The 26689-nt window shown below is 35.3% G+C and overlaps 6 protein-coding genes across 6 annotated transcripts; 4 read left to right on the top strand and 2 right to left on the bottom strand.

Moving 5' to 3' along the window:
* Window positions 1-351: 351 nt before the first annotated feature.
* Window positions 352-3812, bottom strand: MONOS_2831 (putative Ubiquitin-like modifier-activating enzyme 1 A (Uba1A)). The gene is made up of 3 exons (XM_067872785.1): window positions 3744-3812; window positions 3590-3663; window positions 352-3527 (listed from the first exon to the last, which is right to left on the bottom strand). Exons 1-3 carry the CDS (start codon window positions 3794-3796, stop codon window positions 451-453), a joined length of 3204 nt encoding a protein of 1067 aa, XP_067723979.1. The 5' UTR covers window positions 3797-3812; the 3' UTR covers window positions 352-450.
* A 486-nt stretch (window positions 3813-4298) lies between these two features.
* On the top strand, window positions 4299-7082 carry MONOS_2830 (putative tRNA pseudouridine; the record flags this gene model as incomplete). The annotated part of the gene is made up of 6 exons (XM_067872784.1): window positions 4299-4421; window positions 4489-5426; window positions 5610-6234; window positions 6426-6535; window positions 6594-6690; window positions 6750-7082. The coding sequence occupies 6 exons, from the start codon at window positions 4299-4301 to the stop codon at window positions 7050-7052; spliced, it is 2196 nt and encodes a 731-aa protein (XP_067723980.1). The 3' UTR covers window positions 7053-7082.
* Window positions 7083-7199: 117 nt separating this feature from the next.
* On the bottom strand, window positions 7200-7821 carry MONOS_2829 (Linker histone H1 and H5 family protein). The gene has a single exon (XM_067872782.1). The coding sequence runs from the start codon at window positions 7798-7800 to the stop codon at window positions 7297-7299; it is 504 nt and encodes a 167-aa protein (XP_067723981.1). The 5' UTR covers window positions 7801-7821; the 3' UTR covers window positions 7200-7296.
* Window positions 7822-10130: 2309 nt separating this feature from the next.
* Window positions 10131-13742, top strand: MONOS_2828 (putative EH-domain containing 4). Its single transcript, XM_067872781.1, has 9 exons — window positions 10131-10177; window positions 10261-10383; window positions 10439-10491; window positions 10551-10570; window positions 10621-10673; window positions 10742-10807; window positions 10853-11507; window positions 11635-11796; window positions 11954-13742. The coding sequence occupies exons 1-9, from the start codon at window positions 10173-10175 to the stop codon at window positions 12992-12994; spliced, it is 2178 nt and encodes a 725-aa protein (XP_067723982.1). The 5' UTR covers window positions 10131-10172; the 3' UTR covers window positions 12995-13742.
* Window positions 13743-14314: 572 nt separating this feature from the next.
* Window positions 14315-16705, top strand: MONOS_2827 (uncharacterized protein). Its single transcript, XM_067872780.1, has 4 exons — window positions 14315-14601; window positions 14689-15432; window positions 15552-16159; window positions 16387-16705. The coding sequence occupies exons 1-4, from the start codon at window positions 14343-14345 to the stop codon at window positions 16495-16497; spliced, it is 1722 nt and encodes a 573-aa protein (XP_067723983.1). The 5' UTR covers window positions 14315-14342; the 3' UTR covers window positions 16498-16705.
* A 5303-nt stretch (window positions 16706-22008) lies between these two features.
* MONOS_2826 (uncharacterized protein) lies at window positions 22009-25543 on the top strand (the record flags this gene model as incomplete). Its single annotated transcript, XM_067872779.1, has 5 exons — window positions 22009-22017; window positions 22066-23609; window positions 23678-23715; window positions 24130-24632; window positions 24689-25543. The coding sequence occupies 5 exons, from the start codon at window positions 22009-22011 to the stop codon at window positions 25448-25450; spliced, it is 2856 nt and encodes a 951-aa protein (XP_067723984.1). The 3' UTR covers window positions 25451-25543.
* Between the last annotated feature and the right edge of the window lie 1146 nt (window positions 25544-26689).

Here is a 26689-nt window from a genome sequence, read left to right on the forward strand (position 1 = left end):
TCAGCAGCTTCACTTGGATAATGACCTCCGAATGTTTTGAAAAATTTGTTATGGTTATTTGCGATTAGTAAAATTGATAATTTTCAAGATTAATGCACTTGCACGAAATAAAAAACCTTAAATCAAAAAAATAATTTCTGAGATGCAATTTTTGTGATGTATTCAGAAAATATCTCTTTGAATTACTCGTTTGAAACAATAATTGCAAAAAATCTTTTTTCACATAATGTTTTAATTCGTATTTAAACGGAAAATGTGAATTCTGAATGAATGCTTTGAAAATAAATTCATTCTAATACATCTAATGAATCAGCATTTTGCATTCAAAAAAATACATACAAAAATTAATAATCATTTTCTAAAAACAGTTTTCTTTAAACTTGCCAAAAAGTGTAGTGAATGTTCAATGAAATGGGTGGTATGTTTGTAACTAACGTGTATATCACATATCTACTTTGTAGCTGGGAACTTGACAGCAATCGGAGGAACCTCCACATCCTTCTCAATATCATCCATATCTGAGCAAGTCAAAATCAGAGTAACTTCTGATGTTCCTGGCTCAAGCACCTTGTTAATAACATCTTTTATGCATTCAGACAATTTCTGAGACAATCTCATCTTCTTCTTTGCTTCTGGTGCCATCTGCATGAACAATATTCCTGTTCCAAAGCATACCATATCGACTGACCATCTTTTCTCATTCTGCACTCGCTCAATGACTTCGTTCAATGTTGGCTCATGATCATATTCAAGATTGATTTTGTCCCACACAGTGAATGCTGAGTCAGCTGACAGCTTGGCTGCACGGATCGGAGACGAATATGTGAATATGTTGATTGCCAGATTCACAAACCAATTCCTGTAGTTGTCAATGCTCTTCTCTTTTCTTGCAAGAGAAAGAAGATCAAAGCAAGTGAGACCCGAGATCAATGATGTTGTTGTTGCTATTGCTGGAATGATCTTCCCAGAAATCTGTTTGATTCGCGAGCGATCGGCTGTTGGGATGCCATAGTTGATGGCTCGGAGATTAGCTCCAGCGGTGATAAAGTCAATGTGATGATTTGTGTCATCGTCTTTCTCAAACTCTATTGACTGAACAGAAATCGCTTTGAGTTGACTTCCTGATGGAAGATCATTCACCATCTGCTGGAACACTTTTTCCTCGCTTTCTCTTTCCTTATTGAGCGACTGTTCCATCTCTTCTTCGCTCGACGGCTCAACTTCCATCGCACCAACTTTGCTTTCATCAAACGAAGATTCTGTTGAAGATGATGCGCCATCAGAAAGTGCTGCAGATGATTTCCCAGCTTGTCCGTCCATATCGATTGATATTCCCTGGCGAGGCACAAATGGAGGAGGAACAACACCAGCTGCTATTTCAGCCACAGCCTTCATGTCCATCTCTCCTCCTTCTCCAGCGCCTTCCACGGTGATCGAATAGTTCTGAGCTCGGATGAATGCAGCAGAAGCGACAAACTCAATGTGCATCGGATTTGCCTTGTCAAATGTCAATGGTGTGGGCATTCTTTTGTGTCCAGACCAGAACAGTTCTCCGCCAGTTGTTGTGGCATCAGCTGGGAAGTTGAACAGGAGTTGTTTGATCTGGTTGGTGAAAATCTGCTCAAACAGCATTCTTCCCCAGACAACGCAATCTTTCCAGCATTTCGGCCTTTCGGCTAATAAGTTTTTGTTCAGATTCTCGATTGTAAATAGGCGGTTGGATGGATTAATTCTCAATCTTTCCAAATAGGCAGAAGGATTTCGTATGTATGACGCTGCATCTGCTGGCTGCTCTGTAAAGAGCTCCACAAACATTCCTCTTATAAACTCAATTGTATGCTCAATCAAATATGGCAAATTCTTCACTGTGCACATGGCAATATCCTTTTCTGGTGGATCTGGCGATGCACCGTAATTTTCGGTCAGATAAGGCACAACTGTTTGTGTGTTACCTTTTGTTCCCAAAGTGCCGCATTCGAGAAGCGATTTGCGGTAGTTCACACACTGCCCATCAACGTACAGCCTTGAAGGCACATTATCCAAGGCATTTGCAACTCCATCAAGAGACTCCCAGAATTCTGAGTTGAATGTTGTTTCAGTGTCTAGGCCGACTTTTTCTGTGAGCGCTTTGATTTTGATGTTCGGATTGATCAGCTTCACAGCCACAGCAGCTCTTTCAGACTTTGGATGACCAATGTCTCTTGCCCTGAACAGAAACTGTCTGCTCAAGTTGGAGATTTCTATGTTGTCCATATCAGTCACTGTAATTAATCCTTTTTCTCCGCATGCAACACCCATCAGTGCGTAATTTTTCAGTGCTTCGCATCCTATTGCACCTGCTCCAACGAGGAAATAATTCAAATTTCCCAGCTTCTTCTGCATTTCATTGCCAAAAATGGCAATCTGTCCGTCGTATCTGCATCCTCTTGGTGCAGCATCGGCCTCAGTTGGCAGATGCTCTGGGTCTAAGCACTGTGAATGATCGAGATACAGCCACTGAGTGAGGGGCATTAATTTGTTTGTCACTGCTTTTACCACTTCCTGTCCGACAATGCCTCCAACAGCAGACGAAACAGGCGCACAACTTCCAGCGCAAACTCTTCCGAATAATGTGGCAATCTCCTTGTCAAACGGAACCTTGTTAGAAGCCTCCTGTTCTTCTTCTTTTCCAAATATTTCTTCGTGTTTGTGCGAAGCAATCTTTACAAATTCCTCTGTTTCCTTTTCGCTGTGTGGAATTGGTGCTCTTCCTCCGTTCTTCTGTCTAAACTCGTCTAAAGCAAAAAAGCATGAATGAATCGTTTCACTACGCTTGTCGTGCATCATGTCTCCGTTGTAGACAATTTCTGGCTTCTTTTGCTGCTGCTCGTACGGCTTGTGTGTAACTTTCGTTGGCATCTTCACCTCTGTCACATATCCATTCTTCACATATTCACCAAATTTGGTTGCGTCAATTTCGACCTTGAATTTTGTCTTTGAAACAAATTGCACTTTTGCTGGCGGAAGATCGTTTATTTCCGTCATTCCTTCCACAAGTGAAAATTGAACAAAATCTTCATCAGAAAAATCATGTATTTCTCCATCAACAACAGATACAACAGCTGGGTTGGTATTTGAAACTCCTTCTATTGCAACCATTTTCACTCTTTCTCCTGTTTGATCTGTAACATTGTGCTCTGATCCGACATCAATGAATATTCTGGAGAAAAGTCCCGAAATATCCGCGATCATAAATTTTATTTCATGCTTTCTGCATATTGCGCTAATTCTTTGTATTTCTGATTCAGATGCATTGCAAAGAACGACAACTTTGTATTTTGAAATTGTTTCTTCGGTCAAAGCATTTGTAACTAATTCAACTTGAACATATTCATTAAGTTCAGCAAGCTTTTTAACGCATTGTTCAGCTCTATTCTTTCCAATATCTGCTTCAGTAAGGTAAAATTGAGTTGAAAGATCTTCAATTTTTGTCAAGCAAGTGTCGTGCACAGCCACAATATGAATTCCAGATAAAATTACATTTTTTGCTAATTTTTATTTCAAAATAAAGTATTTCTATAAACAAAAGAAAAGAAGGAAATGCCCAAACCAATTTCGACTCCAACTCCGTTCATTCCAGATATAAGCACAGAACTTGTAGAAATTTTTTGCATTGCATCCAAACTGAATTTATAAAAAGTTTAGCAAAAACAAATAGGAAATAAATCTTTGTAAAAATTAATTTCTATATAGTTAATTCTTACCCAAATGTGTGTATCTGCCGATCATATCTCTGAAGCTGTTTATTGGAATTCATTTTTTCGAAAAGTAAATAATGGTCACCTGGTATTCAAATCCACAACACTCGATATTTTTCGTTTTTTGTTGAAACCTTGAATGTTTAACAGTCTGTACATTCACACGAATCATTCTTAATATTTCAGAAGCAACCACAACCGTAATATTTTTTGAATCAATAATAATTCTTAATTATGTTGTTTTCGAAAGTAAATGAAAATTTTAAGTCATGTGACATTGCTTTCGTTAAACAATATTTATTAGAATTATTGGAATTGCAACTTTGTGACCGATGTGCCTTATGTTTTTTGAATATTCGTGATAATGAAGTTATTTTTAAAGAAAACACTGTATGCGTATTTTTGTGAATAATAATTCGAACAACGTTTATAAACCAATTGATTAAAGGAATTGAGAACGTTATTTAACGATTTACTTCTTTCTTTCGGAGTGAATGATCAAAAAGACAGAAAAGATGACCGTTGTGTTGATATTTGATTTTCTAGCAGCTGAAATGTTTAATGTTATTTTTTCTTTTAGGTGCATGTAGGTGTTGCTTGGGTATTTTACCTCAAATGACCAAAGAAGTTGTATTTCCGAAATTGTTTCATTCTTTAAAAAGGGATATTGAAGGTTATGATAAGGTCTGAGGAAAATGTTTTTCATTAAAAATTAAAGAGTTGTTCATTTTTCATTATTATATCTATAAAGTGGCCAACATTTTCGGTTAGTTTTTATCTTCCGAATACATTCGTTCTAAGACAGTTATGCTTGACAATTTACTTGAAAGAAAAATTTGGAAAGCAATTGTGTGATTTGCTTGGTATTCTTGGCCAAGAAAATTGGAGTACATTTGCAGGAGATGTTAGAGATGTTGGAAGAAACATGTTTATAAATACAATTGAAAGCGGATTAGAAAAGCAGCACGATTCTTCTTCTCCTTTTCACATTGCTGTAAATTTTGATTTTTCAAACTGTTTCACAAGCGTTGTTGAGCCAAAGGTGACATCTGCAGTTGAAAGTCCTGGAACTTCTTCTATGCCATCATCAACGACGTCAACTTCATCCTCAACTTCACCAATTTCACTTTCAACTTCCATTTCATCACATTCATCTCAAATCATCTCGAAGAAAAATGCAATCATTTATGCACCTCTTTTGCACGAATTCGATTTTCTTGTTAGCGAAGCAGCTCTTCAGCAGAGGCGCCATCAGTTGCATCGACAGCGTCGAGCAGAGATGTGGAAGAAAAGAACGGAGGAGAATCAGAAGAGAAAAGAGGAGTGCAGAAAAGAATATTTGCAGAGGAAAAAAAGAAGCGAGGAAACAAAAGATGAGCCGAAGGAGAGCTGCTCTAATGACTTGTGTGAGAAAGATGAGGACGAATCAAAGCAGATGATGTTGCTTGCAGAAGAGGGGAAACAGAAGAAAGACCCGATGAGCACATCCTCAAAACGACCATCATCAACCTTAGAAAAGGATGAAATAACAAACGAAGATGATATTTCTTTAAAAGACAGCTCTCATTTGAATGTCTCATCTTTTAGCCATGTTGACAACAAAGCTTATGCCAAAATGGATGAGCAGCTTCTAACAAACAACACATTAAAAGAAATTCTTACAAAACCACCTGTTGAAGTGTTGAAAGAGTATGCACTCTTTTTTTGGGTGAAAAACTGATGTATTCTTTTTTCAACCCATTTGTATTTTTTCTTTCTTTCTTTCTTTCTTTCTTTCTTTCTTTCTTTCTTCTTTATTTTTTTCTGACAAACGTTATCATTTTTACACTTTTTCTTTTTTCTTTTTTTATTTTTGAATTGATAAAAAAACAGACACTCATATATCCCTCCACCAATACTGTCAGTTGAAAGTGCATTGCCTTCTGTTATGATTCGAGTAACGCACGACTCTGTTCTTGTTGGAGGAAACTATTTAAAGTTTAGCAGAATCTTACCTCAGACTCCATGGACAGTTGAAGAGCAGGAAGATGTTGATGTGTCAGCCAAAAAACTGCCATCTGCCCCTCATTCGCTCAGTGCTTCGTCTTTCTGCAGTGTGAAAGATGTTGAACGTACTGAAACAAAAGACAACCAGGTTGATGGATTGAAAGATAATTCTTATCAATTTGAAGATGATAAATCAACTAAGAAAATGACTTCTGATGAAAGAGAATCAATCAAAGATAGCTGCACATCTGTAACAATTGAAGCAGTTCAAGAAAAAGATACAAAAAGCCAAAAAGATGACAGTGCTGCATTGAATGAGGCTCCTTCTTCTCAGCAGGAATCACTCAAATCAGCAGTCAAAGCGCCTCGGTATGCATCTTGTGTGCAAGATGAGATAGGCGAGGATATTGTCAAGCTTTTCAGGGGAGAAAAATCTCTGTTCCATTCGGCCGGAAGAGAAGATGTTGATGTGAGGATGCTGGGAAATGGAAGACCATTTGTAATTGAAGTGGTTTGTTTATTTTGAAGAGAAAATGAATTTTCAGATTTTCTTTTCTCCTGTTTTTTGTTATTTCTTTTGGTTGCGATAATTAAAATTATTCGAAGTCGTTTTTTGCTTTATTCTTTGATAATTTTTCTCTCTTTTTTCTTCATTATTCAATTGTTTGGTTATTTATGTTTATTTTTTTTTTTAATTCAAAGATCAATCCAAAATGTCCTCTACGCACTCAAGACGAACTGAAAAGTGTTGAAGATGAGATTAATCACAAAAAAGACGTAATCCAAATCAGAAATCTCCATATTGTTTCAAAGTATTGATGAATTTTTTTGCTGATGAATATTTTATCTTATTTTTCTTTTATTTTTCAGAGATGAATTTCAGCACTTGAAGGAAGGAGAAAATCAAAAGAGAAAAGTTTACTCCGCAGTTGTGTGGACTGAGGCCCCACAGACACCTGAAAGATTGGTGTGCTTGTTAATATTTAAAGTTGTTTCAAGATTTGAATTGTATGCTTGTTGAAATAGAGACAATTGATAGACACAACAGAAGATGTTTTGGTGAAACAGCTGACTCCACTTCGTGTTCTCCACAGACGTAGCCTGGCTGAGCGTGAAAAAGTTATTCATTCAATGAAAACCTTTTTTATTTCTCCACATTACTTCATTCTCCATTTGGAGACTTCTGCAGGAACTTATGTGAAAGAATTTGTTCATGGAGATATGGGAAGAACTCAACCAAACATTGGAGGGTTGCTTTCTTGTGATGCTGATATTCTTCAGTTGGATGTGTTGGAGTTGAAATGGGATAATGAAACAAAAGAGAAGTGAAGAATTTATCTTTCTTTTTTTATTTTTTTTACTCAAAGCTCCTTTCCAGGAAAATTCAATTTCTGAAATCTCAATTAAAACTTTTTTTGAAGTTTTCTGAAAATAAAAGTCTGTTTTTCATTTGGATCAAATAAATAATGAAAAGCCTGAATGTAAGAACAAAGCGTGTTCAAAAAACACGGATGACGTGTGAAAAATAGTAAGTTAAAACAAAAAATCAATGCAACAAAGTCAAAATGAACGATCAATGCTTTTTAGTTGAAGACTTCTTTTTGGTATCCTTTGCCTTCTTTGCCTTTGGCTTGGATTTTGTTGCTTTCTTTTTGTTAGCTTTTGGCTTTGAAGATTTCTTTGAGCTTTTTGCCTTCTTTGACTTTTGTCCGCTTGACTTTGTCTTCTTTGTTTCCTTCTTAGCCTTCTTTGATTGTTTCTTTGGCTTCTTTTCTCCTTTTGCCTTTTTAACAGTCTTCTTTGCTTTCTTTGCCTTTGGCTTCAGAGCGATCTTTCCTTTTTCTGTCAGCAGATAAGACATTTTATGCTTCTTCAAAATGCCAGCAGCTACCATTTGTCTGAGTTGAATTTTCAATTGGTTAGCAAGAAAAACAACTTCAATGTCTTCGTGCTCCTTAAGAATCTGGTTTCCAATGGCAACGTTGCTGCTTCCAGTTCTCTCCTTCAAGGCTGCAATTGCTTCAATGATGTATTTTCTCACAGGAACGCTTTTAGAACTCTTTTCTTTTCCAGTCATGTTTTATAAACAATTATTTACACCACATATTAAAAACGGCCTATATATATATACAATATTATAAACCGATCATTTGATCTTTTTTATCACACAAAAATGAAATATGTAGTATATACTTTATGATCATCCAAAATCCAGAAATTTTTGTTATGTGTGAGAAGATAAATGATTTGAGAATTATTTTCTTGAAACGAATCATATTATCAAATTGAGAATTTTTTCATTTCAATAGCTATCAATTATTACTATTGCTGTTTTTTTTGAGAAAAGTTTACAATCATAAAAATCCATATTCAAAATTCCTCAAAAAAATAAATCTATTATATTAATTGCAATTTCTTTTCACTTTTGAAATAAATATTTTTTGAAACTTATATTGTATTTTCCAAGGATATCAAATCAGTTTGAATTTATTGTTTGCGAAAGAAATGAATATCCTTTTTATTGTGTGTGAAAAAAAAATATATCAATCAGCATTTAATATAACATATCAAACAGAATCAAGAAATACGGTGCAGTGATTATCATATATAATTAAGGAGTGATAACCATTTTTTTGCAATTTATTCAGACCCAAAAACAATTTCAAAGAATAAATATCAATCTAAAAAATGTTCATGTTAGATGTTTAAATGTCATATTATCCATTTTTGTACAAACATTTCCATTGAAATAGCAGTCTTATACTTATTTCAGCATTATCTCTTCTTTAAATTTAAAATTTCACTCGATGCTTGATAAACATTTTTCTATCAAAAATGAACATTTTTCAACAGCCAACAACTTAAATCACTGTTTATTTCCAATAGAAATAATTGTTCTTCTTATTATATTCTTTTCAGCTTCATCTTTATTGTTGGATGTATTTCAAACATATAAAATGTTTGTCTTTCTAACAATGAAGAAAACTTTCCTTTTTGATTTTCGAAGTTCTGATTTTTGTCTATTTCCTTAGAAAGTCATTTGCTTCACTTCAAATTATTTGAAGAAATCTCTTTAACGTTTTTCAATACTCAACGATGAACTCATGACTACTATCGAATCCGAACAATTATCTCAAGTTGTTATGCGCAAACAAACAGCGAATAAAATTAATTTTCAGTAATCTTAGCTTATAAATTCATCGAAAGTTCGGAACGAAATGTACATTCTGATTTGTCTCATATGCAAGAAAAAACCATCAATCTTCATTTCTTTTCAACTGTTCTTCGGTTGACTTCAGTTTTGATTCTTCAAATTCTGTAACTTCAAATTGAAGGAAATGCAAATCCATAATAATTGTATTATCATTTTCTCATTCATAATTTCAACTTTCAAGAAGATTTCTCAAGATGACTGATTGTTAAAATTGCAAGGTTGAATTGTGAATTGTATTTTTTGAATGGTTACGAAAACTCATCCAATCTGAATACTTTTGAAACTAACTGATAGTGCAAACGTGCAGATGCATTTATGATTAAAATTATTCATGAACTTCGCAGGTGAGAATGTTTCCTTGTTTCTTTGTTCAAAACAAACGATTTTAAAGAAAAGAAACGAAATCACAATTCAATTAGAATCAAATTGTGATTTCTGGAAATAAATAGGGGCACAGCGTTCAGTTGAATGTTTTTTGTTCAAATTTGTCTTCCTTCATATAAATGCTAAAAAGTTCATTTCTCTTACGAATTGCAAAGTGACAGAAATGCAATTTTGCGATAAACATTTAATCAATTCTTCATTCCCAAACACAATCACATCCTTCATTATCTACAATTACTTTTTCTCATTTATTCACATATGTGTGCTAATTTAATATTTGCTTGTTGAATTTCGTCACCATAATTTTATGAATAGCCACTTTTGCTGCCAATTCATTAAACACAAAAATTTTCTTTAACCTCTATTTTTTTCCTGATTAGATAAGAAATTTCAAAAAAACAAATCGTCTCAAAAGTACATTTTTGTTATCATTGAGTTCTTTGATAAAATTCTTTTCGATGGGGATGTAAAGCATTTTTGAATTTGAATCAATAATTTCATAATTGTCAAATGAACAGCTGAAAACAAAACAATTATTAAATAAAAGAAAAAGGAATATCGCATTACGTCAATTGATAAATTTTCGATTCTAAATGTTTTTCTTTCAAATTCTGTCAAACTCTTTTCACTGCTTTGTAATAAAACACAATGAAAATAAGTTTTCAGAAAAGTCGATGAATGTGAAAAACAAAGTTTTGTTCATTTTTATTCGTTTCAAGTTTATCAATGCGTTAGTAAAATGTTTAAATTAACTCACAATGAAATTCAAAGTTATGCTTGTTATTTTTGAAAGCGATCTAACCCTTTTTATAACCAGTCAGATAATTATTGGAAATCTTTTGAAAAAATAGATGTCGTTTGTTTTCAGGAGATTTATATAAAACTAGACAATATCTTTATTTTTTTCAAATTAATTCCAATATAATTAACGATTTGTAGAGGCCCTGTCACATTATCAGAAAAAATTGACGCTCACAACGATGTTGTTGAAGGGTTAAAGCGTCTTTATCGCGAAAAAATAGTTCCATTGGAAGAGTCATGTCAATTTCACATGTTTCACAGGTTCAAACGTTTTGATTTAAGATTTGAAGTTAAAAAATGAAAATATTTTTTGCAGTCATCCATTGAGGGACAGTGATTTTGATGCAAATCCAATGGTTATGCTCATAGGTTTGAAATCGTTTTTCTTTGTAATCTGGTTAAACATTGAAATTTTCTTTTGTTTTCAGGTCAGTACTCTGTTGGAAAGGTATTGAAAACTGTTATAAAAAACTTTTTCAAAGCATTTTCCGAATTCAGACATCGTTTATAGAATATCTCTTAGGAAGGAGTTATCCTGGAATGATGATTGGGTATTTTTATTTTTATTCAATTTAATTTTTTTGTTTGCAAAAATTTTGAAATTTTGAATCATTCATAGTCCTGAACCAACAACAGATAAATTTGTGGCTGTTTATTACGGAGAAGAAGATAATATTATTCCTGGGTATGTTCAAAATTTTTTATGTTTTCTCATTTTCTTTCTGTTCAGAAACACGGCATCAATGCATTCATCGTTTCCTTTTCAGCAACTTGATCGATTTGGTTCAGCGTTTTTAACAAGATTCAATGTGTCTACTTGCAACTCTGATTTTTTGAAGTCAATTACCCTCATTGACACACCTGGTGTTTTGAGTGGGGAAAGGGAGAGGGTTGGGCGCGCATATAACTTTCGTTCGGTGGTTGAGTGGTTTGCTGTGCGTTGCGATCTCATATTGCTTCTGTTTGATGCCAACAAGCTGGACATCTCCGATGAGTTCCGAGATGTGATCAACGGGCTGCGGGGCAATGAGGACAAGATCCGCGTGATTTTGAACAAAGCAGACACTCTCTCCACTCAGAATCTGATGAGAGTCTACGGTGCTTTGCTCTGGTCTCTGTCGCGTGTGTTTATGACCCCCGAGAATGTGCGTGTGTACATCGGGTCTTTTTGGAACCAGCCGCTGAAGACGGTCGAGCTGGAGAACTTGTTCCACAGAGAGATGGACGATCTTCTGAAGGAGCTTGGCGGGCTGCCTCGTGTGGCAGCACAGCGCAAAGTGAACGAGGTTGTGAAGAGAACGAAGCTGTCGAGGGCAATCGCTGCACTCACAACTTATCTGAAGGAAGAGATGACATTCTTCGGGAAAGAGAAGAAGAAGGCTGAGGTTTAGGAATTTTGTTTTTGTTTCATTGTAAAGTTTAAACTTTGAAATTTTGATTATATTTATTGTAAATCGAATCGTGTTTGTTGTTTTAATGATGGGTGAAATATGTTTGTTTTGGCATGTGCAGTTAATCGCAAATCTGCCCTCAATTTACACTCGCCTTTCGTTGCAATATGGTTTTTCCATTGGTGATTTTCCTCCAGTTGATGCAATGAGGATGCGTCTTCAGCATTTGGATTTTGACAAATTCCGAAAGATTCCAATCAAAATGTTCGAAGCAGTCAATCAGGTTTCTATGCATTGCTCCATTTATTTTGTTGTTCAGCTGTTTTATTCTTAAATTCAAATTTCAATTTTCTTGTATTTTATTTTATATTATTTTATTTTTTATTTAACTAAAACCAAAATTTGACAATATCACTTTGTGTCGATTTTCTTTCTCAAAGGCGCTGACTGAAACGCTTCCGCAGCATCTGCAGTTGCTGCAGCCATCTGTTGCTGACTCATACATCAATCCATTTGAGTTGGAAGCGAAGTATGGCGAGATATGGCAGGTGACGCCAAAAGAGGCAGAAAAATACAAGAAGCTGTTTTTGACAACAGGAGGAGTGAATCTTTCGCATTGCTACGTCACTTTTGGAGAGGGCGGGCAGCAGAACGACGCGTCAGCTGCATCTCATCCGCCCTCTGCAAACAAACATGATCCTCTTTGGGATCTGTTTCTGACTGGCGAGCAGCTGAAGCCTGTGTTTGCGAAGAGCGGGGTGGATTCGAGATTTTTGCGGGAGCTGTGGCGCCTGGCAGACACAGATAAGGACGAAAAGCTGTCGTTTGATGAGTTTGTGATTGCGATGCATTTGCTGAAGATGGCTAAACAGACGAATGGCCAGCTTCCTCTTTCGCTTCCGTTGGAATTCGTGCAGCGGGTGAGGAAAGAGTACGGACTGAAATCGAGATTTGAAGAGCAGGAGAAAGAGAGAGAAAGAAAGAGAGAGGTGAAAAGAGCAGAGCTGCTCGAGAAAGAAAAAGAAAGAGAAAGAGAACGAGCATTTGTTTCTCAAAGTCTGACTGTCAGTTCTTCAAGTCCTTCAAAAGCAGACCAGCCTTCATCGTCATCGTCGACACCTTCGTCTCTTTCATCTACAGCTGCTCCTTCTCCTTCTCCTTCTCCACCTCAGCGCCCTCCTCCAAACCCGTACCCTCCCATGCAATCTTCTTCTGCGATTGCCTCTTCTCCTTCTTCCCCTTCTCCTTCTCTTCCTTCTCATACTCCGCCTTCTTCTTCCAATGCCAATGCTTCCAACTGGCTTTTTAAGTCTGAGTCTGCACCCATTTCATCCCATCCACCACCTCCTCCTCACATGCCGCCAGCATCTTCGCCGTTGTATTCACTTCCTCCTCCTCCCCCGACACAGCCTGCACAGCCGCATACCTCACTTCCTCCTCCGCCTCCTCTTGCTGATTCGGGTGTTGCTGCAAGAAGGTAGGGAGCAGAACTTGTCAACAGAGCGAATTTTTTTTTGAGAAGAAGGCTTTCGAAGTTTCGAAAGAAGCATCATTTTTGATGGTATAGAAATATTTTCAAATGATCATTTTGTGTTTTTAATTTTTTTTTTTTTTTGTTTTTTTGTTTTTTTGAATGCACTTTCGAATTCTTTGATAAGTCTTTGGAGTATTTTTATTGTTTGTTTGTTTGTTTGTTTGATAGAAAAGACATTTCATTTTTTTTTTTTTATTTTTTTCGTTATTACGGCGACTGCTACTGTTTGTATCAGAATGAATCTTTTTACTCGATTTTCAAAAGTAAATGAAAAAGATCTGTTTTTTAAAATTCTTTCTTGTTGAAGCTAAATGTTTTTGTTCAAATGAATATGTTGAAATATTCACATCATGAGCATTTGTAATTTTTCTTAGACTGTTTCTTTTTCTGACAATTTCTTAAAACTGACAATTATTTCGAATGCTTTCAATTTTTCGTTTCAGAAGTTTTGAACAAATATATTGAATTCGCATTTGAACTTTCTGGAATAATTTTTATTATTTATTAATTTGCATTTTCAATCACGTTTTATTCCTTTTTTTTTCTGATTTCTTGATAAATACACATTTGTGGATTGTGTGCAAAACATGTTGAATAAGTCTTCAGAAATTTGCGAATTCGAAACATTTTCTTGTGAAAAATTCCAAAATTGTTCATGATTTGATAGTTAAATCGAAATAATAATTCTTTTCTGATTCCTGTGAACTTTTTTTTCAATTGATTCATTTATTTGAATGGTCAATTCTTTTTGAAATTCAGTGAAAAAAAATATAAATATATTGCAAACAAATAAAAGAAAAACATAAATGAGAACGAAATTCATTGATTGTTCACCGCATGCAAGAGATATGTGATAAAGCTGAAAAATGTTTATTGTATTATAACACATTTTTTCATTTTTATTTTTTATTATCTAAATCAAATAATTGCAGAAGAAGGTTAACCAAAAATCAATAATGATTTCACAATTTCAAAAAATAGAGCTCATCATTTGTCATTTGTTGTTTTTGCTTTATTTTTCCTTCAACAAGATTCCATCTCATCAAAACATCAAGTATTTGACTTTTTCATTGTTAATAAACATTGTTCACAATCAAAAATAAAAAAAGTTGGATAAAATAATCAAAATATTATTCCTCATTCACAAATTTTTAATTTTTGATGAACTCAAATGAGAAATTTATGTTTATTTATTCAATAAATAAAGTGAAAATGATCATAACCGTTAAAAATAATAATAAACAAAGTCAACAAATGATAAATGGTTATGATCTTTTCAAAAGAAAAAGAATCATATGATGAGCATTTTGAGTTTGGGGAAAAATCGTAAGCTATCAAGGGATAAAACATTAAGTGAATTAGGCGTGCATGTTAGTGGAGTAAGCGAAGAAAAGAAAGATGAGCTGTTTGAATTAATGAAAGAAACAGCTAATCTTCTCTGTGGAATTGTGCGTGGAACGATGAAAGAAGAAATCGAGGGTATTCTGAAGGAAGAATATGGAATGAGCGAAGGAGACGCATCCACAATCGCTGAAGAAGTTATCGCTGAATATGGCTTGTTATCAAATTTTCAAAAACAATTTCAAATAATAAAATGTCAAAATCTTTTATTGCTTTGTTGTTGTTGTTGTTATTTTTTAGCTTCAAGCGGTTTGCCAAAGAAAAAAGGTGGGGCAGCTTTTGCTTTTGGGAAGGCAAGAACATCGAGTCAAGCAAATGGGAAATTTTCTGTTCCATCAGCATTTTCTTCGAAAACAGCAAGCTCTTCAAGCACTGACAAAGCTGCTCCAAAGCCATTCATGTCGTCATTACCACCAACGGAGAGTTCGGGGACTTTTGGTGGCCCTTCGAAGTTCCCGCCTTCGTTTGGAAGTGCGATGCAAGGGCCTGGGCCAATGTTGTCAACTGGACTTTCCGCAGCTGGTCCTTTTTCCTCTGGAATCTCTTTAGCTTTACCAGTTTCTGACGAGCCTTCACTTTCTGTGCCAAGCATGGCTCCACCAGGATTTCCTGCGCCTGGATTTTCGTCTTCTTCATTTGGGGGTCATTTGTTGATTCCTCCATTTAATCCCTCTGATGAGTCGAGCCCTTTTATCGGAACATCAGCCAGGATGATTGAAGATGAAGAGAAATTGCAAAAAGAAGAAGATAAAAAAGGGAAAAAGAAAGAGAGAAAACAAGAAAAGAAAAGCAAGAGCGACAGCGACTCTGACAGTGACTCTGACAGCGATGAGGGATCAGATGACTCAGAGGCGTCTGAAGATGAAAGTGGCTCTGATGAAAGTGGTTCTGATGAAAGTGGCGCTGATTCATCATCATCGTCGTCGTCAGATGGAGGAAAAGGAAAAGAAGGATATAAAGAAAACAAAAAGCCAGTGAAGGGAAGTTTGCATTCTTTATTTAAATAAAAGATTTTGCTATTTTACGTATTATGTATTTTTTTATTCATTTATTCATTTATTTATTTATTTTGAAATATTTTGTTGTTCGTTATTCATTGTAAGAAATGAGAGGGCCACTTCATTTTCTCCCTGAAGAGACAGCTGGGTATAATTCGTCGTTTGACGCAAATATTCAGTTGTTTCAGAAGGAGCGCCGTATTCGTGTGAATAGATCGTTTTCTGTACCTGTTTGTTTGGGCAATCCATTCAACAAAGGCATTTGGCGTGTGGATCTGCTTGTGGAAGAGGCCAATCCGTCGTACCGAGGTTTTGCCACACTTCAATTGCGCGAGAGCAACATGAAGAATGCCATCAAGAAGCGCGATTCTTCGCTGAAGCCAAAGAAGTCAAAAAGTGAGTCAACGAGTCATCAAGCTACAAACCCATTTTCCCCTTCTCCAGGCTGGGGCTCGACTTCGACTATTTCTACGTTTGGGTCGGCGCCGGCGTTCAAAAGTTCTCGAGGGCCTCCAATCGGAATTAATTCAGAAGGGCAAATATTGTGTCTCCGTGGCTTTGGCCAAACATCAACTTACGTTGACGCTTGGAATCGAGATGGAGCACAAGTCGCTTGCGAAGTTAACACAAAGAAGAAAACTGCATCATTTTTTGTTAATCGGAAAAAGCAAGCTGTTGCTATAACAAAGCTGCCAAAATGTGTGCAATTTCAGGTATGAAAAATAAAAGTTATAATTTTTGAAGACTGCTTTGTTTGCCAGTCACCAAATCCATTTGACTTGTTTGTATCATATTTCAATAATTTTATTTTCATTTTATTTATTATTTTCTTTCTTTCTTTCTATTATATTTATTTTTCAATAACATTATCTTTGCATTTTATATTTTTTTATTAACTATTTGATTTTCATATATATGTTGATCAAACTTCTTATTACAGATGACTTTGCATTCTGCAAGATTGTGTGTGAAAGTGCTCAGATTAGATAAAATTAAGAAACCGACTGGCCCCAAAAAGGTTTCGGGCACAAAAATTTACGAGTTCTCATAAAACAGGTTAAGCACCAAATATCATGGAATGAGGGGGAGATGCTTTTTGTTTGAAGTTAGTCGCTGTTTTGAAATTACAAATGAGTTATTTTCCTGCTTTTAATTTTCAAATATATCTCACCAAATTGATGCAAATCATTTCGTTCTTTCAATGCTTTTTCGTGGCAGCAAATATAAAATCAAACATATTCGATCAGAATTTAAAAAAAGCCACCTTTTTTTATTCTTATTTAGAGATTTTTTAACTTCTTCAGTGTAGAATTGTCTTCGAGAAAATACTTTTCTGTTAATGTTGTTCAAAAATGATTCAAAAATATAAAATAATGAAATTTTTTTCAGACAAGGAATGTGTCAATTTGCAGAACAATAAGATGGCCATTAACATTTCACCTTATTTTTTGGGCTCATTTAATTTAGAAAAAAATTTGGCGATATCATATTATCTCTTATATAATTCGTCACTCACGAAAATGAAAAAAAAATGGATACACTTTCTGTTTCTTCCTTGGTTACAAGGAGCAAATTGAAGAGGAAATAGCGCATTTTTCGATAGAAGTTGTATCGCTCAATCCCTATTCGAGAATTGGGGATAAACAACCCCAACTCAAAGAATCTGGAATAATGAACAAGCTGATAGCGATGTGTGCAATGGCTGTCTCACTCTTATAGCCCAGAACAAAATTGTTGCCAACAATGGAACTGATGCTGACGCCTCTGGCAGACCACAACAGACCCCATGTTCCACCATCGAATACGCTCTCAACGGTTTCATTTCCCTCCTCTAATACACTTCCCTCACACTCCTCACCTCCTCATTCTTTCTCACTCCAATAATAACCTTCTCACATTTTGTGCAAAAATCACTAACTTTGTTACAACTGTTTCAACTTCATCATTCTTCAAGGTGATTGAAGTGTCTTTCTTTTGGAGGTCAGGGTGATGGAGTCGAAAACAACTGAAAATGTTGCAAAGAGCCAACATGCAATTCTTTAATTCAGAATGTGAACAACGAAATAAGAAAATTGTCATGACGAGAACCATCTCATCTTCTCATTTTCGTTTCAACTTTCAATCAGATATGAATACTCTTTTCTCCAAATTCTTTTCTTCTTCTTCATTGTTTTCATTCTTTGCCTTTCTCTTCATTCCTTTTGTTTCTTCTTTTTTTTTTTAAGAGAGCACTTGTTTCATCCATTTCATCTCAAAATGCAATTCTTCAATGCTCAATCAAATTCCATCTCTTTCTCTTCCTTTTTCTTTCTTTTTCTGTTTTTATCTGCATTTTCTTGTTGACTGAGGACGAGAAGATACTTCACTCACATTCTTTTCTCACAATATAATCCAAAAGTTCTGCTCCAATTGTATTTTCCCTTCATCTGCTTTGTTTCCACATAAATAAATATTTCTTCATTCATCAATCATTTTCTATCCTTATTCTCTTTCCTTAACTGATCTCTCTCAATCTTCGCTCAAAATTATTCTTTTCCTTTCTCTCTTCTTTTCTTTTCCATTTTTCTTCAATTCATGAAATAGTCCAAAAATCTATTCTTCCAAACCCACCTTTTCTCTCAAGCCGAAAACAAATACAAAGCATTCATTCATATATTAAACTTTTTACTTTGGCTTGCTGAAAATGAATTGAAAAGACTTAGCGAATGAATTCACAGCTTTGATGCAAATAGTTGATATGTTCAATGGAAAAGTCTTCCTTTGCCTTTTCTCTTCCATTCTCCAATAATTCTGTTTTCATTATCATTCAAAATGAAGAAGAAGAAGAAGAAATTCTGTTTGAAACTCTCGTGCTTTTTTTGATGATGATAGAAGAATAAGAAGAACGAAGAAATATCAAATGTGAAGTGTTTCGTGTTAGTTGACAGTTTGTTGTGAAGATTTTTAAACAAAATGCGTTTTTGGAAAATGGTGTGAAGAAGAAGATGAACAATGATGATTTTGTCCGAAAGAGATGAGCTGCATAAGAGAAGGACAATGAACAAGAAATCATCAGCAGAATTGGCAGATAGATGAAATCTTGAAGAATAAATCAGTGAGTGAGAGTATTGATTGAATTGCTTATGAAGAAGAAGAAGAAGATTCCAATGAAACAAATACCATTTGATATTCAATGTCTGCCTTCTGCTTCAAACATCCCACAAATTGAATTGCGAATAAAATAGTTGTTCTGTCAGAACATGATAATAATTCTCCAAAAATACACTCATTGAAAAGAAAGTGCCAAATCCATTTCTGTGAAAGTGACTTGTCTCTCTTTTCGGTTGGACTGACTTTCTTGTCTTCTCTTCGTAACTTTTTTATTCTTTTGCCATCTTCTCCTTGTTTCATTCATCTGTGTTGATGCGAAGGTCAGAAATGTTTTCCAATAAAAGAATCTCCAAAAGCGATGTCTTTTCGAGCAATGCTCAAAAGGAATGTAATTTGTGCAGATTATCTCAGTTTTCGCTCATTCCACATCCAGAAGAAGGAAGAAGATGATGACGAATCCAAAAAATAACTTAAAAATGTTGCTGAATCAAAAACATGAAGAAGAAGTTGAGCAAATATTGTGAATAAAATTCCTCTCTTTGTTGGAGTGACTTGTGGTGAAGTTGAGCCATATGAGAAGAAGTCAGCAGTATTTCCAGCAGAATGCTCGGCAAAACAAGCATCACCAAAATTGTCAGTATTGTCAGAAAAAATATTTTGTGTGTGTAGAATGAAACATTCATTGACCATTGAAACATTTCTGTTGCGACTGGCGCACTATCAGATGGAATGATGCTGATGCATGTAAAATCTTCGAAAGATGAATTTTCACAACGTTTTCCTGTCGGTTCAGCTGAACATGCAATTCTTATTCGCTTTTTTCTCCCTTTGTCTTCTCAGCTGCTTTGGTGCTCCTTGGCATCAGCTGAAATTGTTGAGTTTCCTTTCTTTTTCCATTCAACAACAATTATGCTGACTCTTTCTTTTCCTTCATAAAATATCTCCATTTCCACCATTTGCGTGGGCAATGATAAATGATATTCTCCAATCTGTTGCTTCACCTGACAAAATCGATGCTGCATCCCATTCGGATGAAGGCCGAGTGTGCCAACCATCCCACAAAGAGTGTCTCATTCCTTCTTCTCTTTTGCTCCCTTTCAGTTATTCTTCTCCAATAGCAAGTCTTCTTCTTTCTTTCTTTCTTTCTTCCAAAATTATCTTCAATCTTCTCAATCTCATTTCCATCCAGCATGAACCCTTGGTCAAGAATATCTTTCTTTTTCTTTTTCTTATTTTTATTTATTATTTTTTCCTTTATCAAAATATTTCCTTGTTTCCATTTCATTTTGATCTTTATCTCTTGTGAAAACGCAAAATATGAAGAAATTCAATCAGATGGCGTGAATGAAGAAGAAGAAGAAGAAGAAGAAGAAGAAATTGTGCGATATGAAATGATATCGATACATTGGAAGAAGAAGATGATGATGCATGAATTGCACGAGATGATTGGTTGTTGAAAAATGTGAAGGCGAATGTTAATAAACAAAAACAAAAATTTTCGCAGAATTAATCTTTTCCTTCTTTCTTCTTTAATTTTTGCATCTTTTTCTGCCAAATAAGATCCTCCAAATCCATCAAACATTCAGCTCAATCATCCCCCCTCCCCAACAAAAAAATAAGAAATATTGAGTGATCCCTTTTTCATTCCATCTTTTCTCCTTTAACTTCCCCTCTTTCACTCAAATCTTCTTACCTCAAAAATAATTCTTTGTCAAAGCTCGATTCCAGGCATCTTCGAAATATCTCGCATTTCATCTGTCTGTATTTTTTCTTCTTCAAAGCCATCTCATCTTTCGTTCTTTCAGCATTCTTAAAACAAAATAATAATAATTACTTCAAAATTAATAACAATATCAAACCTTCAGAACCAATGCTCAAGTCAATAACTATATTTTATTCAGTTGGTATCTGTTTTCCTCCAATAAAAATTCATTATTTCTTCCGTTTTCAAGTGTTTCATCATCTGATTCGCAAATCATCCTTTCCATCAGTCATTTCTCCATCAAATAAGTCGATTTCTTGCTCTTTTGAAAAATGTAATATTTACGTTTTCTGCTCAATTCCATTCTCATCATTGAAAAATATCCTTGTTTTTCGTCTGAAATTATCATCTCCAATTTCCTTCCAAATTCCTTCGTCATGCACACTTTCCATATGAATTCGCTATCCCAACTTTATGATCACCTTACATAATGAGATATAAAGCTTTCATTCATTTTCATTCATTTCCACCTCCTGCCCTGAAAACAACGCAAAAACAATTAATAAGCAAATATTCATATAAAGAAAAACAAATAAAGGCCAAACTTCCCTTCGACTGCATTTTGCCAAACAGCCTCATTTCCACAGCCATCATCATTCCAAAAATAAATCAATCTCTTCATTTCTGTCTCAGAATGGAATACAGCATGGAATGCATCTCCACAAAATACATAGTGTATCTTACAGAAGGGTCATCTCAGCCCGTACACATTGTGATGCCTGTCCAGAGGTGTTTTTTTTGTTTTTGGCATGATCATCTCCTTTAATAATATTCTCAACCACCAAAAGAAGAATAACTCGTTTATCTCATCAACACCAGGCACATGAGGGATATGGGGCAGAGAGGAGATGGAAGAATATTTTTTGTGGCAGGGGGTGGGAGTTGGATGCTTTTTTGAATGTTTATATTTCAAGAATGATTTTTGAATGGAAGAAATTCTGAGACAGAGGGATGGGGAAGAGTGTGTGGAAATTCGGAGGGGAAAATGTAGTAAATATATAGAGAAGTAACTGGTGATGATGAAGGAATGCTTATTGTTGATTGGAGAAATGGATTTGGAAAAAAGGAAAAGAGGGCAAAAGTGTGCAAGAAGAAGAATATTCTGAAGTGTTCAAATGGAAAAGGGTGTTTTTTTAGAAGAAAAGATTTTTTGGCAGAGAATGGGGAAGATGAAGAAAAGGAGGGAATTAATATTTTCTGAGGTTTTTGTGAGCTGAATGGAAGAGGGGAATGGAAAGGAAAAGAATAAGAGAAGAATCATCATTTTCTATTTTTGAGGGGAAAGGCAGAGCAATTACAAAAAGTTAGTGAATTGACTTTGGAAATATTCAGCTTTATTGATTTCCACAATCTGTTCGTCTCAAATTTTGTGATTGAATTGTTCGAACAATCTGAAGTTTATTCATCAAGTGAGACGTTTTGGCCAATCAACGACATCAAACAAAGAGCCCTCATCATCTATTTCAGAAATGATAGTTGACTGATTTCACATTTCAGTCACCACAAATATTCGTTTTTTTCGACTTCTTCCTCTTCTTCCTTCTCCTCTCAACTTCTTCTGCTTCATCTGTGTTGCATTCCACACATTTCAAGTTGAATCAAAGAATAGACCAACAAATGTATTTTAATTATTCAATTCTACAGAGCTGCCGTGCGAGCCAAAAATTACATCGTTCGCTTTTCCTGCTCTTTACATCATCATCATTGTCGATGCCTTCTGTGGGATTGCTGAACGTGCATCTAAACTACTTTCCTCTTCCATAACAGAGCATTCCGCTCTGCTACAGCACTTCGTGCGGCTTCCGCGCTCCGGCTGTGCTGAACAGCGTGAATGAGGCGAATGGGCATCGAATGAGAAATGGCGGTGGAAGAGGGAAGGAGCTTCAAGGCACATTGCGTTCATCCGCTCGCTTTATGACACCGCCAAGAAGCGAAGAGAGAGAAGTTCAAGTTCAAATGGAAGAGGCAAAGAAGGTGGATTTCAGAAGCAAATTGAGTGCAGAGGAGAGGAAAGGAAGACAGCAGGAAGAGCCAAAAGCGAAGACGAAGACGAAACAGAAAGACGAGTTTTGCACATCGCAAATTGATGCTTTCGACACAAAACTTGCACAGGCAGCAACAGAAGGGAGGAGGGACAGAGGAAGAGAAATGAACATCATCAGAAAATTTTCTCGTTCTACAGCACACTCTCATCTGCCCAGCTGCACACTCAACGCATCATATCTTCCTCGACAATTGCAACCAATCTTTTTTCCTTCCTTTCCACACTCCCAATTATATGCCCCTTCTATTTTTGTTGGATCCCCACCGAAGATTCTCAGACATTCATCTCCTTCAATTTCTTCTTCTTCTTCTATTTCTTCCTTCTCGCTTCCACCGCTTGTAACTGTGCCGATCCCTCGTGCGATTCTCTGGAAGAGCAGATTGGGCAATGCAGGTGTGTTTGCAAGCAGCAGCGTGTCAGCGACGAGGGATGTGTTTGAGCCACAGAGCATCCTTCTGAACTATGCAGCGTATGTGGCTAGCCAGGGGATTCGTGTGGGTGGGGAGAAGGAGGGGAAGGAAGGGAAGAAGGATGAGAAGAGGAGTGCAAATGAGTTTGTGTGTGATAAAGATGAAAAGGGATCGTTGTATCTGACAGATAAATGCATAGATAATGAGAAAAATGAAGAAGAAGAGGAGGAAGAGGAAGAAGAAGATGGATTTGACAAAGACATTAGAAAGGCTCAGAAAGAAAGAGGAGCAAAAGAAAAGATGAAAACAACAAAAGAGAAGAATAGGCCTGTAACGATTCTAACCACGCTTTGCTCAGATTTTCTGCCTGAAATCAAAAATCGAAAAAGGATTCAGCAGCAAATTATCGAAACACCATTCACTTTCTCAACATTTGCGTCTGCAAGTTCATCAACTTCATTCACTTCTTCTTCATTTCCCACTTCATCATCATCATCAACTTCTTCTTCTCTTTCTTCTTCTTCATCTTCTTCTATTTCTTCCTTCTCTTCTCTGAACATTTCAAACAGTTCTTCATCTTCACCTTCCTCTAAATCATCTTCTGAAGCAAACACTTTCACATCCGTCTCTGTTATATCTCTTTCCTCTCCTTCCTCTCCTACCTCTCCTTTGAATTCCTCCACCACATCACAACCTTCTTCTCACTTGCATTCTTCATCTTCCACACACGCAAATGATTCTCAGCTTTCTTCCTCAAACTCTATTTCAAATGCAATTTCTCTTTCTTCTCCTGCTTCTCCTTCCTCTTCTTCTTCTTCTTCTTCTTCTTCTTCTTCTTCTTCTTCTTCTTCTTCTTCGTCTTCTTCTTCTTCTTCAATTTGTTATTATTATTGTTGTTGTTGTTGTTGGTTTTTTTTTTTTTTAGTGACCGACAAGCAGGTAATGATTTGTCAGGTCAGACAGGTTTAAACAAAAAAATAAATAAATAGGAAATGTTCATACATCTCCCTCATATTTTGTCAATTCCGATTCCAGTATAAATAATACTTTGCGATCATAGAATCCATAACAACAATCTAAAAAATATTAAGCGTTATAAACCTTCATATTATTTAGTTAAAAATGTCAATGCAGGAAAAAACAGTATTTACACATATTTTTCTATGGTCTTTTTCAGATTTTATTCAACATCCATTTCTTCTATCCAAACATATGCAAATTCGATATGAATGGCAAAATGACCTTGCTTTCTTCATTCGATTTTTAATAAAAAAATCTGTACATAGGAGACAGACAACACAAAAAAGTTCACAAGTATGCATTCATTGTTGCATTTGAATTCTGGCTTATTCTGATTAAACTATTTTCTAATAACAGAATTGTTTTTTGGGATTGAAGTTTGCGATGAAATTGGACAGAAAGTTAGAATCCTTGAAATGAATGAAATTGTTGATAGAATGAACAAAGAAGAATTTGAATCCATTTTTAAGACAGAACTGCTTGATAAAATACATCAAATGATTGAAAAAAAGAAAATGACAATGGAAAATGCATTATTATTGTTGAAGCATGTTGGATATTGCGAAGTGCTGAAAGGTGCGTGGGATCTAAAATTTGGAGAATCTTCGTTGAGGAAAAGATTTGAGAAGATGATTATTGATGAAGAAAAGAAGAAAGGAGAAACGAACAAAATGCTTTTGTCTGATTTGTGTGAATGTTTCCTTTCTTTAAATTACAGATACTATAACCTTCCAGAAACAGTAACTGAAATTTGTGTATCTTGTATTCTGAAAGTTGCTTTGAAGAAAGAGGTAAGTGAGGGAGTTCAAAAAGAAGTGGAAGTGGCTCTGCTTGCGCTGAGCAATATTGGTGTATTTAATGTTTGAACATTTCTGCTTCATTTTTGATGATGTTGTTTTTCTTATTTTTTGATTAGAAAATAAAAAAAGAAATTTTCTTGAATGAAATTAAAGAGATTATGAAATATCATCAGAAACATCAGAATCTGACTCAACTTGCCAATCAGTCTGCTTGGGGTTTTTTGACTAACAGATTGTTTAACGATGAAATTTTGGAAGAAGTCATCGTGAATGAATTGCATTTTGTGAGAGAGGCGAGAAGAGAAATGGAAGAGCTGGTGAAATGTGTGGATTGGAAGAAGAAAAAAGAAGAAGAAAGAAAAGATACGAAAGAAGAGCTTGTTATATTGAGATGGATACGAACCTTGGAGTTATATTTTCTCTATTGCAAAATGTGGAATGAAGGAAATGCTGGACTTGTCAACAGCATTGTGCAGGCATTTCGAGCAGCAAAGGATAATTACAGAGACATTGTCAGCCAGTGCATAAAATCATTAAGTTATACTGTGAATAGCAGAAATGTGAAAGTTGAAGACTTGCTGAAAGGAAGAGCTATTGATGCTGTTTTTGAGGAGATACAGAGGCCAACATTGAATGACGAAATTGCGTATGATGGCTTGCTGTTCTTAATGAATGTTTCAGAGAAATTGAAAGAAGAGGAGGATTGCAAAATGGAAGAAACGAAAAGAAAGGCAACAAAAAGGAAAACATTTGAAAAGTTGGAAGAAGAAGGATATGAAGATATCATCATTAGCTTTTATGAAAGATTTGATTTTCTCAACGACAATTCTTTTTATGAATTATCGTTGGATGTTGCAGACTATTTTGTAAATGATTAATCAAATGAAAAGCTTTACTTTTTTCATCTCACCAACTTTCTTATTTTTCAACTTATCATATTTTCACAAATTTCTCTTTCAGTTGTGAGCAAATTTTAATTGGAAATTCCTCTTTATCGATGAATTATTGTTTTCAAAAAGAAAGTTTTTTGTCTTGGTTCACAAATATGGCTTTTAAAAGGCTTTAAGTGTTTGAAGAAAAATTCAAAACTCCTCAACAAAAGATTTTGCACAGAACCCACAACAATTTGGTGAAGTGAAATGGCTTCAACAAGAAGCAAATGAATTATTCAATTGGAAAGGAAAAATTAATTAAAAAAATAAAAACTAATTCTTTTCTCTCTCTCTCAACAAGAAGAGAACCTTCGCTAACAACAAAACAAAATTCAATACGCTTTGTTCTCAACAGTTCTGAAAAATAACAAAGCATTTCAAAACACAAAACAGAAAATGTCATTTCGCTCACAAAAACACAAAAAATTTTGATGTTTCCCCAGACATAATGTTCCAATGGATTCTGGTATAATACAAGTTTTCTATGAAGCTCGTTATGCATTCTTCGAATCCTCGTTCTTCCAATATGTCGAATGCTTTTCTATTAATAGCTTTTCTTTTCGCTTCAAGTGTCTCATAATCGCTTTTCTCTCTCAGTCCATCTGAAAGAGTCACAAAGAAATGCAAACAGCTTTCTGCCTCTTCTTTATCCAATGTTGACAGCAGAAGTGTCTCAAAAACTGCCTCAACTATTTCGCTTTTCAGCAAGAAATCAATGCTCGCATTTGTGCCTGTTGTTTTCAATTCAAAAAGTTTGATGCAATCTTTTGATATTTCTCTTTCATTCTTTCCTGCCAATTTGCAAGTTCTCGAAATCCAGCGATAAAGTTCGATATTTTCAACATTCCGCAATTCAAAGTCCAAAAACCCAAATTTGTCTTTGACTGTATTTATCCATCTCTTTATCATCCACGCTTCCTTCTGCGCTTCCCACTTTGCTTTTTTCTTCTTCCAGTCCACACATTTCGTCAGCTCTTCCTGTTCCATTGCAACTTCTCTCGCAATATGCAGCTCATTCATGCAAGTTCTTTCCAATATCCCGCCTGGTTCAAAATGATTAACCGGATAAATCCAAGCTGATTGGTGCGCCAGTCGAGTCAGATTTCGATGCTGTTGATGATATTTGATCACTTCCACCATCTCATTCACACACAAATCTGTTATTGCATTCTGTCAATGATGAAA

Source organism: Monocercomonoides exilis (genome assembly GCF_001643675.1).
Source record: "Monocercomonoides exilis strain PA203 chromosome Unknown scaffold35-1074681, whole genome shotgun sequence".
In the NCBI taxonomy this organism is placed as follows: domain Eukaryota; phylum Preaxostyla; order Oxymonadida; family Polymastigidae; genus Monocercomonoides; species Monocercomonoides exilis.

Bases quoted from the DNA above. Each gene is read 5' to 3' on its own strand.
- MONOS_2831 (XM_067872785.1), bottom strand. From the start codon at position 3,796: ATGAATTCCAATAAACAGCTTCAGAGATATGATCGGCAGATACACACA. The intron at 3,664-3,743 runs GTAAGAATTAAC...TTATAAATTCAG, and splicing joins CGGCAGATACACACATTTGG to TTTGGATGCAATGCAAAAAA. The intron at 3,528-3,589 runs GTTTGGGCATTT...AATAAAAATTAG, and splicing joins CGGAGTTGGAGTCGAAATTG to CAAAAAATGTAATTTTATCT.
- MONOS_2829 (XM_067872782.1), bottom strand. From the start codon at position 7,800: ATGACTGGAAAAGAAAAGAGTTCTAAAAGCGTTCCTGTGAGAAAATAC.
- MONOS_2828 (XM_067872781.1), top strand. The intron at 11,508-11,634 runs GTTTAGGAATTT...TGGCATGTGCAG, and splicing joins AAGAGAAGAAGAAGGCTGAG to TTAATCGCAAATCTGCCCTC. The intron at 11,797-11,953 runs GTTTCTATGCAT...TCTTTCTCAAAG, and splicing joins TGTTCGAAGCAGTCAATCAG to GCGCTGACTGAAACGCTTCC.
- MONOS_2827 (XM_067872780.1), top strand. From the start codon at position 14,343: ATGATGAGCATTTTGAGTTTGGGGAAAAATCGTAAGCTATCAAGGGAT. The intron at 14,602-14,688 runs GCTTGTTATCAA...GTTATTTTTTAG, and splicing joins AGAAGTTATCGCTGAATATG to CTTCAAGCGGTTTGCCAAAG. The intron at 16,160-16,386 runs GTATGAAAAATA...TTCTTATTACAG, and splicing joins CAAAATGTGTGCAATTTCAG to ATGACTTTGCATTCTGCAAG.